Genomic DNA, 19,674 nt, shown 5'->3' on the forward strand with positions numbered 1-19,674 from the left:
TGGTACACACCAGCTGGCCTCAACACAGGGGTAACACTGATGGGTCTTCTGGACATCTATTTCAACATGGAAATTCCAGGGAATTCATCCATCACTTTGTATGATTATGCACCAGCCAAAATGCTACCGAGTCACAAGGCAGGGCAGGGAGGAAAGAGTCACAAGAGCCCTGAATAATCCTTATCCCATCCATTCTGGTACAAACACAAGTCAGCTTTTCCAGGCTGAAGTAGATTGCAAGATTTAAACTGCACAGAAGCTTTGGTTTATTTAAAACTGACAAACAAATTCCATTACTGTTCAGTCAAATAACTGCTGTTAATGAAAGATTTTTTTTCTTTTAAGGAATAGAGCAGCTCAGTAAGCTTTATTAAGGAAGCAAAAAAAAATTCTGCATTGGAAAAGCCCTCTGAGAGGAATACTAAGATTTTGATTTGGAGTCAGACAAACAAAAAATGGGAAATATACAATACCAATCCTTACCAAAGAATCAGTCAGATCTTTTCGGTATACAAACATACGACTGGATGACTCCAAAGATTTTGAGATAGCCAAATCATTTGGTTGTAGCTCGTGTTTTTCTGTAAAAACAGCAAAAAAACAGAAGTTTCAGAACAGGAGTATAAGCTGTATATGAGAAATAAAGGCACAATTGTATTTGTGAAGCCACATCAACTTCTTAGAAGGTAATTAAGCATCAAATTCAGTCTCCTTGGAGACCAATCATCTCCACCCTGCTCAGGCAAGATAAAGACAAGACATCTCTGATGGACTAGAGCACAAAAGTTTCCTGCTTCTGCTTTCAAACTGCACTTCACATAGAACAGAAAGAAACCCTGAAATATTCTGGTCTAGCCTCCTCTGCCTTACAGAACACTTAATTTCAACCCAGTATATCTAGTATAAATGTAGTGAATTTTGTTAGAGCAGAGTGTCTCAGCCTCCAGAGACTGAGCTGTTGTGTGTCACTGGAGACAAACCCAGGGGTGAAGATTAAATCAGTAGCCACAGCCACTGAACAGGAAAAGAAGTTTTAAGGATCCCATCACCATGAAATTCACCCCACAGAGCAGTAACACAGTATTTATGGTAATTCTTCTAGACTTAGAGCAAACTTAAGAAATATCTGAGTAAATGAGCAGGACACTGGTAGCAAAGGACTGTTTTTCCTTCAGTCCAGAGTACTGGTTCAGCTCTGCAGAATCTTGAATGAACTAGAGAAAGGTGGGGACAAAAATAAAGCAAAACTCCAAACACAGCTTAAAAACTGCCATGCAAAAACTGTCACTTCTTGTGGGCTCCAAGTAATCCTCTGGAGACCTGATACATAGTAGACCCAAAACTGCCAAGAACACTGACAGCTACCCTGTACTCTGCATTGCCCATGAGGAGTAGGACCAGGAGGAGCCTGAGAACCAAACATAATTTCAGACAGTTTTCCCTTTTATCCATGCTCACTTATCTATTGATACACAGATACATTATTTAAAACTGAACTAAAATTATGTTTTTTCAAGGTCATTTTGAATAAAGAGCTTGCTTATCCATTATTGGAATACAATAAAAACAGGTTCTCTAATGCTCATACTGGTGCCCTCCAAGTGGATTAAAGACAAGAGTTTTAAGTCACAAAAATAGCAAAAACACAAAGCAGAAAAAAAAGCATAGCTGTTTGGTGTTTATTACTTGCAGTACAGGATGCATAAGAAAAAAGCTACTGAGATTGTTGTATTTCAAATTAACTCAGGCAATGTAACTAAATAGCATTTTAGGGGTTATAAAGGTCATGTACAAAAGGCTTTCCTACTATACCTGCATTTTATTTACTATTTCTCATTGAACAACCGAGTGGCAACCACACTTCCATTTTGTGGCTTTATTGGGAACCAATATAGTATATTTCATTATTTATGAATGGTTGGTTTTCTTTAGCTAAACAGGCAGTTAGAACCAGATTTATTGCTATCAGAGCAAAACTTGACCTGCTCTTGAACAGGAGAGAAAGATCTGAAAAACAACAGCAGTAGAGTGATTTTGCAGTGCTGTAAAATGCACTGGAGGTCAGTTTGGGCACACACAGGGGTAAAAAGAGTATGCCTGAAGATGATGTAGCCTGGATGGCCAGGACACCCATGTGTAATTCTCCTAACGGCTGCTCTGTGCCCAGGCTCTCAACAACCAGAGCAGGGCACCATCTCCGTGACACCCACACCAGTGCACTCAAAACCACGTTTATTAAATTGAGCTTAGCATGGAGGAAAAAAGATGTGACCCTCCAGGTCTGAATCAAAGATATAAACAGAACAAACCACCACTTGTTTGTATTTAATTTAACTAGACTGACAAAGAAGTAGCAATGAGTGCTGTAACTTAAGACTGATCCTTTGTCTTAGGGGGTCAACACCAACTAATGCTATCTGAGAATATTGCCAAGATAGTCCACACTCTTAGTCCTTTTGTAGATACAGCTTCACGGTTCTATGCACCTACTTAAATTGCTTCCAAAAAACACCACAACGATCAAAACAATCTGACCAAGGAGCTTGAGATCTGCCAAAGACCAAAGATCATCTTGGGACTTCGGCTGGTCCCTAGTAACACTCCATGATCACTCTAGTCTTTCTTAAAAAAGAAAAGAAGCCGTTCTATTTAATGACTAACACTAAAGCAATAGGAAAAAGATGTCAGTTGCTGCTTACAAAATACTGCTGACATTGCTCCTAGTATCTCAATTGTGCAAATACATCTTCCTCCTTTCAGCTCAAGAATATTTGTTACCTATGCCATAAATGAGGAAACAGCTATGCATATTTTATTTGCTATTCCCGTCTCTATTTTCAAGGCAAACCACGCCTCATTGCCTTCAAAATTAATTTAAATTCTAAAATAGGAGATTCATCTGTGAAAAAGAAATAAAACCTTGCAATACTGCTGGAGACTGAGAGTTCTTTACACTCCCTTCCCAGCCAGGAGATGCTACATCCCACAGTACCCAAGAAAGAGCTGTTGCCATGGAAACAAGTCTCTGGGAAGCAGCTCCTCATTGTTCCCCTGGTCATCCAGCTGTGGGCCCACAGAGGAACAGCTGTATCCTTGCATCAGAAAATGCCAGCCCTCCTTTACCTGATGTACTAAAAGTTACTTACCACCAGAGAATGACACTGTCACCAGTGCCAGCTCCTCCTCTGGGTACTGGATCTTTTCAGCCACAATCTTCAGAATCTCCTGAGCTGAAGTCGACACTTGAGCTTTCACACTGACATAGGAGTGCTCTGTTATATACACACGGCAGAAAACTGCACAAAGGAACAAAGACATGCTCAGCTGTGGGCAGAGATACCTGAACAGAGCAAAGAACAAACTTGCAGACCCTACCACAGCAATGCCTCAGCTGCCTGGCTGCTGCAGGAAGGGCAGTCACTGTGCCCTGACACAAAGGACATGAAACTAAGCATAAATATCACCGTTTTTCCCCTCCCCACCTCCTGTCCCTGGGAAATGAGAGAGGCAAGCAAATGGAAACAGACTCCCATGCAATATCTATTTAAGACTTCCTACCCTGAGAATTTGTCACAGACACCTTCCTTCACAGCCTATCTTTTCTGAAACTCAGCTGTTGCCATCTTTTCTCCCTTCATTTTAGGTTCAGAAAAATCACTGCCCTTTCGGTATACTTAATGTCTGCTGCAGAAGTTATTTTGGACCTCCATTTCTACCTGGAACAGGAAAATTTGCAGGAACAGTGCTCCCAGGTTTTCAGCCACTCCTGATAGCTTACCTATCTAGACATCTAAACTACTTGCATTGCCAGAGTATTTCAGCACCAGCAGAGACTGCCCAAACTGCCACACAATCAGTTCTGACAACTCATTTCCTGAATCACAAGCAGCACATATAAATGGAACTGGTTTGGAGAAACTCCCCAGGCTCACTACTTCCACTGACGTCCATGAGTTGGTTCAGCTCTGGGAATGCTGCGGTCAGCTCAGCGATTACTTTTTTCTGCTACAAAAAGGGATGCACACTCTTTCTGCCTGCCAGAATTTTAGGTTTACATCTTTTGCAGAGTTTGCCCTAGCTAGTTCTTTGAAATATGGCTGCCACACTTAAGCAGAAGAAACTGAGCTGCAGACTTGCATAAATATTTTGAAAATTACATCTGCTAATCACAATTGTCACAGCTCTTAGTTTCACACTCACTTCAGTGCTCAATTAAACTTTCAATTTCCTTCTCCTCTAGCACTTCTTACTCTAGACAGGCTGCTACCATGCCAACACAGGACAACTCTTCTTCTCCAGAACTGCTGTATTTTTTTAATTCTCTTTATTGACAGATGTATGTAGCAATAGCTCTTTGCTTGTCCTACAGATTTCATGGCTTTAGGGCACTTTCATTAGCGAAGACTATGCCAGAAGCAGTTAAGAACTCTATCAAGAAAAGGGATTTTTTCCTGCCGTAGTAAAGAAAAAAAACTGAATATGAGAATGAAGGGGGAACTTAACTGAGTATTGGGGAAAAAAAAGCCATTTTATTTTTAATTCCTTTTTAACCTGTCTCTGCTGACAGAGAGTAAATGAGATGCTCATTCTATGACAGAATCTTTTATCAGAATTGATACACATCATGAAGATAGAGACATCCAACTGCACTTTAAATTGCAAGGTAGAAAAATATCTTTCAAAAAATCTGACAGGAATATTTGGACTCCATATGCAGATTGACACACCTTGCTTACAGCAGATTTGTTTGAAATGTCCTCTCTGTCATTTACAAATGGACAAGGACAGTGATGTCATTTTATAAATGGGCTATTGATTTATCCTTCTTTTAGCACTAAACTAAATCAACCCACAGGTCAGATGCTCATGCACAACCACCATAGTGATTCTCCCCCTCACACCTTTCCAACGTTCTATCTGTGGTATCTCTTGGGATGGACCACATCATCTCTTCCAGGAGCCTGTGCTGCTCCTCTGTCAGAAGGAGGAAGTGGCCATGGGCTGAAAGCTGCCCTGGTGATGATTGCAATAGAGGAGCTGCCCTGGTGATGATTGCAATAGAGGATAAAACACCTCTGGTCAAGTGGCATAGTGCAGCTTGGACAGACCCAATCTCCACAAGCACCATCAGTCAGACAGCATTCCACCACACAGGGTTAGATGTCCACCCTCTGCATCTGTCTCTCTCCTCCCCAGCTTCACTCTGGCTATTTCGTTACTTCAACCCCATCATAGTCCATGTCTCCTACTCTCAAGGAGTGAGACAAAAGCAATTTAACTCAGTCAGGAGTGGTTTTGCTGGTCCTGTCCTATCACAGTCTGTTCCCACTCTTGCACCAGGACACTGTCCTTTCCAGTCACCCACAATCTGTGTCCAGCTTTGAAAGAATAATGAATGTGGGGGGTCTCATCCACAAATAACATTTTTAGAAGCCTTAGTAACATAAACCCAAAACCCCCTACATTTGAAGCACAAAAAGAGGATTATCTATCAGCAGCACATACTGTGCAAGCCTTTCGGCTTGCTGTAGAACAAGCTCAATTTTTATTCTGTCACAAATGAACACTAAAAATACACTGACTTCCAGTTTTGCTCTCAGTAAGAAATGAAGATCTACTGTCAAAGAGCAAGACTGCCAGGCAGGAGTTCCTTCTTCCGTTTCCTCCTTGTGTACACAGTGTTCTCCTCTCTGCCTCCTTCCTTGCTCAGGCATTGCAGGAGGGTGACAGCCTTACAGTGCTAGCAGTGATGGAGGGAAATTGCCTTTTGAAATGACTGGCATTAAAGTGAAGTGGCACCTCGCACTCCATGCAGAGATGATTTAGAGCAGAGAAGGAACTAAGGCACATTCCCAGAGTTAGCAGATCCTGGCCCATTTCATGTGACAGGCTTATTCATTCACCTTTCACAACTGAGATGTAGGTCAAGAGACCAAGAGCATGAACTGGAGCAGAAGTAAAGCACGGTGGATGGGCTGCCAGCACACCTGGGATGTGACAGGACTGTGAAAGGGGTGTTGGAGGAACTGGACAGGGCAAAAAACCCTTGAGATACCATGGCACTATCGAGCCCTGCAAACCAGGAGCAAGGAAGGTAAACTTGCCAAATTTTCTTCTTTTGTGCCCCTAAGGTCTTGTTCAAAAGTTATATGTCAGTTAAAGAATATTTACATTGAAGTCCTTGAGAAACAATTGTATAGCTTTTAGGTTTTTCCTCTACTCTTTCATTTATACTCACTTTCTTCTGTTTCATTCACAGTTCCTCTGTGTTGCAGCCAGTTCTCCTTTACACTGAACTGCTGGAAAAAGGTTTTGTTCTGTGAAAAAGTGGAAAAGAAACAAAGGGAAAAAAAAACACTGAGTTTTCATATCCTTGCTGTTTACAAAGCAGTAATTCACAGAATACAGCATTCAACCCATATGTCTGGCCAAAAGGTTTCTGTATAGGAAGTACACCCACCCATTCTTGGAGCAGTAAACTGGGAGTTGCCTTACTAAATAATGGCCAAGGTGGGGATTTTGGAGGAAGCAAGACATGCCAAGGCTAAGCAGACTGCACAATTCAAGGTTTTCAGTATTCATGTTCAGAGCCCATTTCTTACACACTTCTTAGATACATTTCCTATGTACCAATCAGCCTATTTAGTAATTTCACTACAATCTCATGTTCTGCCTTCCACATTTTGCAGGAACATTTTAAGCTTATTACACACTTCAGCTTCAGCCCAGTAAAACTGACAAGCACAGCAATTCACCTCTGAGGAGTTTGTACACCAACTTTCTCTGGCTGCAACTTCTCCCTCCAGTGAAACAGATAGATTCATGATCCTCTCTTTTTGTCTGTCACTGTCACAACAAATCCGCCCTATGCTCTGTTTACTTGCCATCCATGTCAATGCCTGTGTTCAGCCCAGTTTGCCCAGCTTGCTACATCCCTCTAGCTCGGTGAGGACACCCTCCCAGGCCTCTCCTGAATTTTGACATCTCAAAGCATCTTGTTAACATGCTAATACTGTCATAACCACTGCAGGTTAGCTCATATTGTCAACCTGCAGGATGCACTCAAAGAAAAAAAAATTATTCCTTAAGCAGCACTGCAGGTCTAACCTCACTGATGTGTCTTGTCATGTTTTTGGTCACTAGTCATGTTCAGTTAAGGAGCCAAGAAAAGAGAGAGAAGTGGGCAGAGAGGGAAAAAAAAAGTGAGGTGGTATGTTATCTAGCTGCCAGCAACAATCAAGTTTGCATTACCTTTCGATGAGGTGAATACTCATCTACAGTGCTGAAACAAAAAGGAAAATCACAATTATTCTTCCCAGCCAAAGCTTAGGAAAAGGAAGTTTTAGCTATAACAAACTTTACAACATCAGAAGGTTTTTAACAGCAAATGGTCACTGAAGAAAGGCTGCAGAGGTTCTTCAGGAAAAACTAAAGGCATCTGACTCAGCCAGAGAACTTTCCTTGGACTTGCATAATCAAGGTAGTAAAAAGCAATGCTGCCAGCTGTTGGAGTAGGCAAACACAGCATTCAGTGTCACCCTCAAGGGCACAGCTCCTTCCATTTCCCCAGTGGCCAAACCATGGAAACAACCTCCATTTGTTGGAAAAACATGCCAATTAAATATCTTTTATAGATGATATAATTATTAGTAACATAATAACTCTGAGATGACTATGCCAAGTTATTTGCTTTTCAGTACTACAGAGAGAATGAAGGTACCATCTGAAGTCACAGACTGTAGCTTCTGAGGAAATTTTTGCCAGCTTCTCCACAAACCATTGCTTTGTCTGTAAGTAATTCCAAATGAAACTGATGGGAGCCAATGTTGAATCACAAACATATCCCAACAAGCATCAAAAAAACCTGAATAATCTAGCTTTAGTTTTAAGATGAGATGATTTGTAAAACTGAATATGCCACTTGTATCACTTATCACTGTACTGAATTATAGAGAGATAGCAACAAAAACAAATTACACTCTGAATAAAAGACTTGATCACTAACATAATCAATACTTACTGACGGCGATGCATCCCAAGTATCTTCTGAAATTCTTTCAGGTCCTTCTCAAGAACAGGATACTCATACACATCATCTAACACATTTCTGTATATTGTCTACAAAACAAAGCAGTATCTTAGAACACCTGACAACTCAAACATTAATCTAAGGCATCACATCAGTCTAAGTCAATTCAGGCACTATCCTACTAAAACAGGATATCATTATACTTATGCAAAAACTCTAAGGAGAGAATGTGCCTGTTCAAATTTCCAGACAGGTCAATACTTAATATTCTTTGGAGAAACACTCTTACTTAGTACTGTGTACCAAGTGAAAAGGCAAAATGCTTGTACTATTTTGTCTGTAAACAGGAAAATTTAAAACACCACTTGAAGCTATTGCATGAAACCTGGGTTAGGTCAGCATAACACATTCTGAAGCATAACAGCACATCACACCATCACCACGTATCCAAAATGATAACAGACCATCAGATAAGGACTTTTAAAATTGCAAATATTCTACTTTACCTTTCCTCACATTTGCATGTATTTTAAACTGAGTTGATATCTCCCACAAACTCTCCCTAGCTGCAAACTACTACATAAATAAACCTTACTTTTAATTTTGGAGGAAGACATTGTCATGACTGAAATTCTAGGAAATATTTTCTCTACACTTTTTCTACATCTGCACGTAGATCCTTCCCTTTCTCTTCTAAGGAAATGAGGATCACATGCATGAGCTGAGTCACCAAGTTTGCTTTAGCCCCCACATTCAAAGATTTCTGCATGAATGTTTTCAGCCTATGACCCTGTATGCTGGTTTTGCACATGTAACTACAACCATCATTAACATTATTATTGTTTAATACTGCACACAAGCTTCCAGAAGAGGAATTGTGAGACAGTGAACAGTCACATGCCTCCATGGCCAGAAAGCCCTGCATCCAGACAGGTGCAACTCAGTGTGACATCACTGATGCCTGAAATGATGTCCCCTTTCCAATACAGCAATACACATCTAGTACCAAAAAGCAAAAATTCTAAGGTTTCTGCTTCCCTATGCAGTGTGTCCTACCTAAAAAACAAAACAGAACAAACAAAAAAAAAAAGGAATCTCCAGATTTTCACTCTGTGAGTGTTTTTTCTTTTGAATTATTAAATGTTTGTTTTTTTTTCTTTTCCTAATAAATTTCCTAATGTATTTCTGACTTGGAGTATCTCACTGGTTTTGCTTTCTAACCAGAACAGGCATTTAAAGGAAACACATATAAATCATTTTATATTATAGATTTCATGGAGAAAATCTAAGTATTAAAAAATATGTTTTATAGATTTTGCTGTGGGGGCTTTTTAAACACAATATATAATTAAGCAGTGCTGAAACACATCACAGAAATTGTTTCAATACCTTTAAAAATTGTTTTAAATGCTCATCTTCATGTAACCAGTCTTTGTAGAGAGAAGTCCACTGAGACACCAAATGCAAGACTTTTCTTTTCCTACAGGACACATCAGAGTCGTCTTCTTTGCCTTGGTGGTTCTTAGCACAATAGGTGCAGTAGGTTAAGGAACATATAATAAGATCTCAAAAAAACTTTAAAATTAACTGCTGGCAAAGACTTTTCAATATTCTCATTTGCTAATGAAAGGATTTTTTTCACTGCATTGCTCCGTTTTAAATGTTTTATCCTGTCTGGAGCTTTAGGAGTTTCATAACTTTGGGAATGAAACTCTCAGTAATAGGAATTTCAATTCATCCTCTGTGGCAACAGGATTTTTTTCCTCTTACAGATTAGAGAGATGAGTCTATAAAAATAAAATCAATTCCAAAGAAATTACATAATGTTCAGTCATATCTTTTCTGCAGAACTGAGAATGAATCTTTGCCCTGCACACCGATACCAATATGAATGTCTATGGGAAGAATGGAAAAGCATAACAGTAATACAAAAAACAGGCAAAGGAAGTCAGTTTCTTTTTGTCTGCACAAATTGTACTATCTACAGAAGTGACTCTATCAATTTTTTTAAAAAATTTAAAAAATTTTTTAGAAGCGCATTTTATTTCTACCATTGCTTTCTATTAATGAGGCAGAAGAACCAAATGTCAGATGATACCCACTTTAGACACTTGCTCCAAGGGAAAAAAATTTATGGTTTCACCACAAAATTTAAAAATGGGGAAAAGATTTTAAAAAAATAAGCAAACAAAAAAACCAGAAGGTTCATTTTATAGCCCCAAGTTTATTCAAACATTGATCCATAGCTTCATAGCTTATCCAAGTCATTAGAAATACATGAAAATAATTATTTTATCTCAGAATGAGTTAAGACTTACATCCTGTACCACATGATAAAAGGAGTGGAGACTGTAAAATTGTTTACATTTTCTGCTTGTGTATTCTGTAATATATTATGCACATACAGTATTCTATGAATTAACATAATCTGGGGAGGTTTTAAATTCTACCTTGTTACAGTTATAGAAGTTTATTTATCTTCAAACAAAGCTGACATAAAATTGCATTGTTGCTATGAGTTAGACACCTGTCTCAAAACCAGGCATGTAGCTTTGATATAAGGCACAACAATAGATAAAAGTATGAATAAATGTGTGACCCCCATGAATACAACCTTCAGTAAAAGGATATTGCCTTAGAAGGGCCTGGCACAAGTCATCAGTCGTCATGAAAACCGTGTATGTGAGAAGGAAATCATCCAGGAGAGTTTCTGCAGAGGAAGACAAAAAGCCCCAGGTACAATACATTAGCAAGAGCAAGAAGAAAGTATCTACTCCTGTTACTGTGCATGGCAGGAACAGGACACTTGCCCTTAAAAAAACAGCCCAAAGAATACAGAATACATAAACTTTTAAGTTTCAAAAAGTTCACAATATGTTGCTGCTGCAGAGATCAGTCCCTTTACTTATCAAGTACATTCTCAGCTCTCAAAGCACCAACAGGCACAAGTATGCACAAAATAATTCATCATAGTTCAGAAACCAGCCAGAAAGAGTCCTTATAACAAACACTGCCATCCTAGTTAGCTCAGCTGCACACAAAGCAGCCTTTCCACACATTCATTTGTTCTGGAAATTCAGAAGAATAGCATTTAGTAATAAAAGAAAAAAACTAGGATTGCCATAAACTGTGATTAACATCTATGCACAGTCACTGAGAACCATGAAATAAATATATTCAAATCTTTAGATGGTTGGTTAGTCTTTTCGGCGTCACTGTAAATGCTGAGAAGTTTTCTCTAAGGTTTGTTCAATTGTATTAATGAAGGTTTTTTCTCCTCCTGGTTTCTATCAGTGTTAGAAAACCAGGCTGAAGGTATTTGCTAACAGACTATCCCTATGCACAGAAGATGTAGCACCTCAGGTTGTCAGGACAAACCGACAGATTAGGATTTCAGTGTAGCTTTTTCATTCCTCATTCCTCTGTCACACTTATTTTTAGGATTTCCCCAAACCTTTACTGCACAGATCACTGGGGTGAAAGCACTGGATTTTCTCTTGTGTGATAGGGCTCAAGGAAATCTCATGGTGGTCTTCACAAACCCAGTGGCAAAATAGAGGTAAGACCAAGCCAGACTTTTCCTGGAGGTGTGCTACAAAATTATATGGGGCAACCATCAGAGATAGCAACAAAATAAATATTTTCTAGATTAAAGTACTTATTTTTTCCTCCTGTGAGGAGGCCCAACATGACAGGTTACCTGCACAGTGTCCAACATCACTATATTCAGGGCTTGCCTGTGCAAACCTCTGAGCATCCTGGTCTAAGTGAAGCTGCTTCCAGCATGAGTTGGACCCAGTGGATTCACAGCTCCCTTCCAAATCAAATTATTATAAAATTTTTAAACAAAATGGATTCCAATTTTACTAAACTATTCATGCACGATGCACGATCTAGAGTATTTGGTTCACATTCCATCTTTATTTCAAACAGACAATGTAATTGGTCTTTGTAACCACAAAATAAAAATGTTTCTTTTTCCTTCTCTGGTTTTGGGGTGCTTTTTTTTTCCCAAAAAGTAAGATTCTCCTCAAGGTTTGAAGGATTCCTTTTCACTGTATTTCTTTTAATTTCAGAAAATACGCTGTGTTTCCTTTAACAAGAGAACAGCTCTGGTTTTTTTCAGATAAGAACAGAAACATAGGCAGAGGCTGAACAATAAACTAAGTGATTTCAATTATATTGTAGAGCAAAACATATTTTACCAGTGTTACTAGCTGATATTAGTTAGCACCAATTATACTAAGTTGTGATTTAAGTGGTAGATTTACAACTGGATTTACACTAAGGGCCAAACCACACCTTATGTAAGAAAGACAAGGCTGAGCCTTGATTTCCATATCCTGAATTTCTCCCTAATTTTTTGTGATCTGTTCCAGTCCAAGCTAGTGCTTTTGTACAAGTGTTCAACTGAGAGCATCCCAGCAGCTTTCCACAGCAAAACTGCAATTTCACAATAATTTAGACCAATTTCTATTACAGCTGCTTTGGACCTTTTCAGTAAATTATTGATCCCGTAGCTGTGGTGCACAACAGCAATGAGAATTCATCCATGTATCTTTCAAAGATAGATGTCACATGGCTAAACATGGATGGATAGCTAATGACATCCCACCCTATGAGCATGGGACTCAAAATACCTCCAGTGTCTTTTAAAAAAAATTAAATAAGTCTATCTCACTCAATGCATTTAACAGTGCTGGTCCAGAAAGAGTCCTGATCTAAGGAGGCATAGGTTAAACCCCTTGCACTCAGAAGAAAAACAATTAAACTCTTTCTTTTACCCAACATTGTTCAAAATGGTGGAAAGTATTATCTTTGCATAAAAAGAGTATTTTGTCTCAGTAAATGAAAAGACATGGTGAACAGCTTGTTCTCTATCTGAAAGGTCATCTATTCATCCTCTTGCACGTCTTTTGGATGGTACAATGAGGCTATTAAAGTCGGAGGTTTCACAAACATTTGTTTGGAAACAGCTGAGCTTGGAGTCAACAAACACATTTTAGTTCTTTATTGAACTATGTGACTGCAGTGATCTTCACAAAGTCAAAGAGATGTTTACATCAGATTATTTCCCTAATTTCTTACTCTGTGTAGGTAATACCTGAGTTTCAGCAAAACGCAGCCATGTGTTCGGAAAAGAAATTAACTCCTTGTTGAAGCAAAACTGCGATATTATCAGTTAACTTCTCTAATTGTTCAAAGGAGTGTGACTTTATCATAAAAATTGGTGTTTAGCAAACGACTTTTATGTTTATTTTTATTACCTGATAATCTGCTTTCCAGATGTCTATTATTCCAGCATACCAAAGTGTTGGGATGGAGAGCAAGACTGCTTTGACTATAATGTCAGTTTCTTGCTTTTTTGTTTTATTTTCTCCCAAGAACTATGTTACAGACATTACTCATGCAATTCTCTCTCAAAAAAAAAACCCAAAAAAACAAAAAAAAAACCACACCAAAAAAACCCCCAAAAAACTACAACAAACCAAACAGTGATGGAAAGTCTGAAACTACGTTTGCTCAGGTAACTTACAATTAGTTTTAAGCCCTCTGTTCATGTCCTTCAAATCACAGTTTGGTTGCTAACAACCCCATCAAAACAAGGTATATCACTCAGCCCACTCAAAGCTGCATGTATGTATACATAGTGATTTCTTTTATCCTCTAAATGCAGAAGAAATGCTAAGAAGAAAAGTTAATAAATTATGTTTCCTACAGCTTGTGTATAGGCTAAATTTCTTCAAATTGCTTCTGAACATGTTTAGAAATTTAAACCCTAGAGGAATGTCTTGAACAAAAAAAATCTGGATTATACATGTGGTCCATTAATAGCACCACTCATCCATTAAATTACTTTAACAAGTAAGCAATGAAAGTGCTTTTGCAAGATTAAATATCTATTACCAGACGTCACCTAAAGACTTTACAGTAATATTCATATTTTAAAATGCCTGAACTAGCTTGTAGGTATTTCCCTGAAGTCCTACTGTTCACTGTAACTATCTTCTATATTTTCTTCCTAAATACCCTGTAATTTAAACTCATTCCAGAATAATTTTTCATGTCATAGCAGGAACACAAAACCTGAGGGTGTACTGATACCTCAAAAACAATTTGCTCAAAACAAACAACTGCACATTTGTCAGACACTTTTGGACATTAATATGTGTCCACAAATGATGATTTGCTGGTCTTAATCTACAAATGGAGAGAAAGGGTAACCGTGAGAGGATTTATTCATAGCATATTATTCATTCTGTTACTAATGGCCACTAAGAGCAGTAAATTTGAATGAGGAAGGGCTGTAAATGTACAAGTTGGGCAGACAATTATGAACAAAAGTCTTTCTGAGATTTTTCTGTTTAGTCACATTTGATTTAAGAGTTACAAGAGGCAATTCCAGTCAATTCATTTATAAATTACAGTTCCCCATATCCCCACTCAGAATGGCAGTGAAATGTATATCCCTTTTAAAATTTTACTCCGTGTACCAGTTTCTGCCTAAATTTGTGACAATTTTTCCTATCATTCCTCTAGAAAAAGTTTTTCTAATGTTTGTAGCAAACAGGGAGAATAAAATTCACACTAATAGCTGGAAGAGAAAAGACATTGGAAAGGAAATCCTGGCGCAAAAGCCTGTGATGCTACGATTTTTTTTTTCTCTTCTTCATGAATTTTTTGTTTAAACTTTTTTTTCTAGCCATCAACCTAACTTTTCTTTGTTCCCCACAAATTTCCTTTTTTTGGCTAAGCAACTATTACTAAGTCTGGAGTTATATTGCAGCTATGGAATATTTCATTTCAAAGACAATGTCAAGCATTTTAAAGCTTCATTGAGACATGCAACAGAACCAGCATGAGTCCCTTGGCCTCCTGTTCTTGCAGCTTTTTGGGGGCAGCCTTAGGCAGTAATCTCAGCACACCAATTCTGTGCAAGTTCCATAGGCATAAAAATAATAAAAAAGCAGGTACTGTGCTTGTTTGTTATTAAACAATCAATTTGCACCAGCTTCTGCTGGGACAGCTTCTCCCAGGCTATGAGCCCCTCCTTCTCCCAAGTGAAATAAAGCACAGCTTTACCAGGAGCAGATAGTACTGCTTCTCCCATTCCTCTGCCATGGACAAGTCCTTCTGCAAGGCACATTCAGGGTGGCTGAGGGGTAGAAAGAGCAGTACAGAGACACTCTCACCCATGTGAAACACACACAGAACATTTGCTTTCAGCTGGTTCCTGAAGGACACAGCAATACATCTTCATGAGAAGTTGCAACTATATTGTATAGATAGGGTGATGGCAGCCGACAACAACCATGGTGAATTTGGTGGGGAAGGGGAACCTAGGATGCCAGTAGCAGAAAATGATAAAATATTTAGATGAAGAACACATCATATATTCCCAGCTACTAAAAAAATAGGCAAGATTCCCTGCTGCTTTCTGTGTGCCTACCTACCTCTCTAACAGGAGAAACCCTTTCTCTCTGAGAAGACAGCTTGACAAATACCAACTCAAGGTGATAGTACAATTAAAAATGACAGGAGGAAAGAATGGGTTCGAACACCAAATCTGATTTTCCAACGGTTTCTTTTTTCTTTTCTCCACCCTGTTCTCTAGGCAGACTATCAATTACTAAGGCTTATGACAGAAATTAATACAGATCTGGAAAGAAAAATAATCTGTGACACATATTTAACAAATCAGGACAGGCAGTACACTTCTTGGTGTTGCCACATCAAACATCTGTACCTTCTTCTCAAACTGGAGCATTTTCCCAAACTACTACAGTGGCATGAGGCACCAGTGGGGCAGCCTCACTTTAATAACTTGTAACATAAAACATTCAAAGAGACTTAATCTAAACAAAATGCCTTTGTCACACTGAGTAAAAGGTTTTATTAATTTTATTAAAGTTTTTTTTAAATTTTATTAAATTAAATATATTTGAGGACAGCACTAGAAAGCAAATATTAAAAAAGCTATCTCATAGAATGTGCAAAGAAAAAAGTATGGAAACATTCAAGTATTACAGATTGCTACATGTGTCTAACAACCCACCTAGCAATCTATACGTTCACCTATTATTTACTAGCCTGCATATGCATCAACCAGCATCTTTAGACCACCACAGCTAAACCAATAGTGCATATACATCTACATTACAAACATGTCCAATAGCTCAAGCTGCATTTAGAATACACCTATTGCCCTACTGCTAATATAAGACATACTGTCCAGCTAAGCCAGATACAATTATTCCTAATGCCTGAGTCATTAATCCCTTTATACCCACAAGAAGAGATAACTTGATGACAAATTCCAGTTTGTCCTGGTTTTCAGATCACACTACTACATCCTGAATAGATTTTGGTTTGTTACTTCTCAATGGTTACCATAAAAAAAATCAAAAATGAAAAAACAAACAAAAGCAGAAAAATAAGCCAAATAAGTCCTTCCACTTTCAGTGACAAACTGACTGCTAAGATGACAAAAACCATTCTCGTGTTCATATCAGACTTTACAAAGCAACTTTTCAGATTCTGTTCCTTTTACTCTCTGTAGTATTTCTTTTTCCATGTTCTATCCTTTCCATTATATACTTATTTAAATACTATGAAAAAATAAAGCTATGCAAAACAAGACAACAACAGGATTTAAACTGATTTAAAATCAGTGCATCAAGGTTTTTTTTTTTATGACATGGCTTACAGAAGGCAAATTCCTCTATACAGAAGAGTATAAGCATATAGACTTCATGCACATTGACTCTATATTCCTTTCTCTGCAGATTGTTTATGCCATGTACTCTTAGTTGGGGGAGGGTACTGACAGTGAAATCTGTTAAACTGCAAAGAAAAACAAGTAATCAGTTATTTTGGGGGGAGTTGTTTTTTTTAAACTTATCACTATTCTGAACCCAAATCTCTTTGACTTTGCACTGTACAAATCCATTGTGAATGGTTGTGCAAGAATTACAGAAAGATTTAAAGGTTTTCAGGCTTGTATTCCACACTAAATCGGATTATAAGAAAATATAGATAAAGCACTGGAATGCAAGTCTTTATGCAAAGCAGTGATTCAGCTTTCTCCAAGGATTTGCTGGTGGAGGTGAAACCTGTATGGAGACTGAAGGAAAAACCAAATACCAACAACAAAAAAGAGAAAAAAAAAAAAAAAACCAGCCTAAATGAACAAACCACTGGAATTCAGTAACTCATATGTGAAAACTACTCCTGCCACTGTAGTGGCAAGCCTTAGTCATGCTACAGAGCACTTGTGGTTGTCACTATGTGTATGAATTTAACTCTGAGAATGAAAATCATGCACTGAATTTAAAATATAACACTCTAAACCCTCTGCTTGGAAAGCAGAGGAAATCACTGAGTGTCCTTCCTTCCGCTCAACATTTCTTTCAGAAATGTAACAAATAAAAAGAGGTCATAATAACTTCTTCATCCTCATCATGTAAGAACTTTAGTATAATATATTGGTTGTCAGTCTCTAGGAACTCCAGCAGCATGAAATACAAGTGGGGCTACACATGCATTCTTCAATCATCATTGCAAATTCTTAGGGACTTTTGTGTGATAATGAAATCCCTTTGATGCTTGGTTGGGGATGGGGGGAAATCTTTGAGAAAGACAGATGAAGAGAAAAATAAATGTATTTTAGACAACACAGAATTCTAAAACCTTTTAGCTATGCCATTTCCCATTTGTGACTATGGCAAAGATGGTAAGTTGACCATATGGTCAGCTCCTGACACCCCCTTATGTTAATACACTTACCAGTATTAGCCAGAATTACAAATTAAATAATCATCAACAACTCTGCTCTCATTTACATTCAGTGCATAATCCCTGCCTCGCAGGACCAGACACTTTTCTCTAACATTTTGTGAGGCTCATCCCCCAGAATATACTTGGGGAAAACAGGGTCAACTGATAGACCAGCTGAATCCTCTGGAATTTTTATCCTGCTATGCCTGAAAACCTGGGATCAATAAAACTAATGCTCCTTCTGACCTCATAGCTCATATTGGAAATATTTTTTTAGAAAGAAAATATTCACTGATGGGGTTAGCAGCACCATACTGATCAGAAACAGTTACAACATGCATCTCTCACAGTCATCAAGAAAAGCAGCCCTATGAGATGGGGTTACAGCTGGGCAAACAGACAGACGAGCCCTGTGCCTGAGTAAAATGGATGCTGATTACTTACTATACAATAGGGAATAAACAGCTTTTTTCTATATTAAATAATTAGTCACTTAGTTCAAATTAAACAAAATGAGGGCTACAGCAAAGCATTCCCAAGTTTTGCAGCCTCTGAGTGCTGAAAGCTCATAGCCTTGATAAATTCTTGTCACACCTCTTCCTCCCTTCTGCAAAATGAGAAAAATTCTAACACACCTCAAGGCAGGCAATGCTACATGTAGATTTTTTTGTGTGGTTTATAATGCTATGCAATGCTTTGAAACCTTTCAGCAATGCAAACACAGGTCCTGGGTTTGAGAGTTGAGCTGCAATCAGAAAATTGCTTGTTCTGCAGAAACAGAAAAACGGTTTGACAGCAGCAACTCTTTTCAAAGGTAGAAGTTTCTCATTAATCTATAATTCCACAGCAATTTACTAAAAATGTCAGGTTGTCTCTGAGCACAAACAATAAATGCAAATTGCTATCTGATCTAGCAAGATATTGCTCATGTCTGAGAGGTCCCAGACCTCCCTTGCATTCAGCAGATGGCAACGGTGCTCAGGACCTGGCAGGATTAGCCCTTAATACAAAATCAAATCCTCTAATAGTGCTATGCCACCATGGACACAGCATGAAGCAAAAAAAAAAAAAAAAAAAAAAGAAAATGATGTTGAGAAAGAAAGGTCAATGAAAAAAAAGAACATCAATATATAATTTTCTGCTAATGTATTAAAACAATTATAGTAGTTATGTCACCTAACCACTAAGGCACTAAGAAATCAATGCACAAAGGAATAAAGAGCAAGACATTTATTTATGGCATTAGGTTAGAAAACTAAAATACATAAGGGCAAGATACTTAACTTGTACAACCACATTTTTTATTAGAGCACAAAAGTCAGAACTAGGAATCATTTCTAAGGTCATCTCCCAGAAATTTCTGGCGGTATTTTAACATCTGCAGAATGAATCAAACACATTCTGTCTGGTAAGGTCAAAGATGCTCCTAAAGTTGCATTCCAGTTGCTGCTAACACATGTATTGAAGCAGCTTCTAATTTTGTTGGAGAGACGAAAAGCCCTGAAACCACAGGGAGAGAGCAAATGTCAAACTTGTCCAGCTTTAATGAGACACTAATTTTTCCACATAGAAATCTGAAGCTCTCTTTTTCCCCCAGGTGGGAGGGAGCCCTGGTGATTCATGTGCAGCTATAATGGTCAGTGTTACTTGAAATTATTGGACAAATCCTCTACGCCTTACACATTTTGAAGCATTAGAAATGTTGCTTATAGCAGCCACTCTAAGCTATTGATATTTTTTGATTAAAAAGTGCCTTTGACTGCTGCAACTAAAACACTAAGCTTTCCATGCAATGAAACTTGACAGTGAAAGGAGGTATTCTAATGCACATGTTAAATGTGAAATCCTCACACAAGCAGAATGCAGAT

At 38.2% G+C, this 19,674-nt stretch overlaps 1 protein-coding gene across 2 annotated transcripts in view; it reads right to left on the bottom strand.

The window, feature by feature from the left end:
* Window positions 1–19,674, bottom strand: part of RAPGEF5 (Rap guanine nucleotide exchange factor 5) — a 155,532-nt gene that overhangs the window by 24,824 nt on the left and 111,034 nt on the right. For both annotated transcript variants that reach the window (XM_021538260.3, XM_085567928.1), the window contains exons 12-18: window positions 10,661–10,739; window positions 9,419–9,563; window positions 8,021–8,118; window positions 7,252–7,282; window positions 6,239–6,317; window positions 3,147–3,296; window positions 484–581 (exon numbers count right to left, since the gene is read on the bottom strand). In XM_021538260.3, coding sequence (XP_021393935.3) covers window positions 484–581; window positions 3,147–3,296; window positions 6,239–6,317; window positions 7,252–7,282; window positions 8,021–8,118; window positions 9,419–9,563; window positions 10,661–10,739 — 680 coding nt within the window. The remainder of the gene's footprint in view (window positions 1–483; window positions 582–3,146; window positions 3,297–6,238; window positions 6,318–7,251; window positions 7,283–8,020; window positions 8,119–9,418; window positions 9,564–10,660; window positions 10,740–19,674) is intronic.

This window comes from Lonchura striata, chromosome 2, assembly GCF_050655825.1.
Source record: "Lonchura striata isolate lonStrDom1 chromosome 2, ASM5065582v1, whole genome shotgun sequence".
Classification (NCBI taxonomy): Eukaryota; Metazoa; Chordata; class Aves; order Passeriformes; family Estrildidae; genus Lonchura; species Lonchura striata.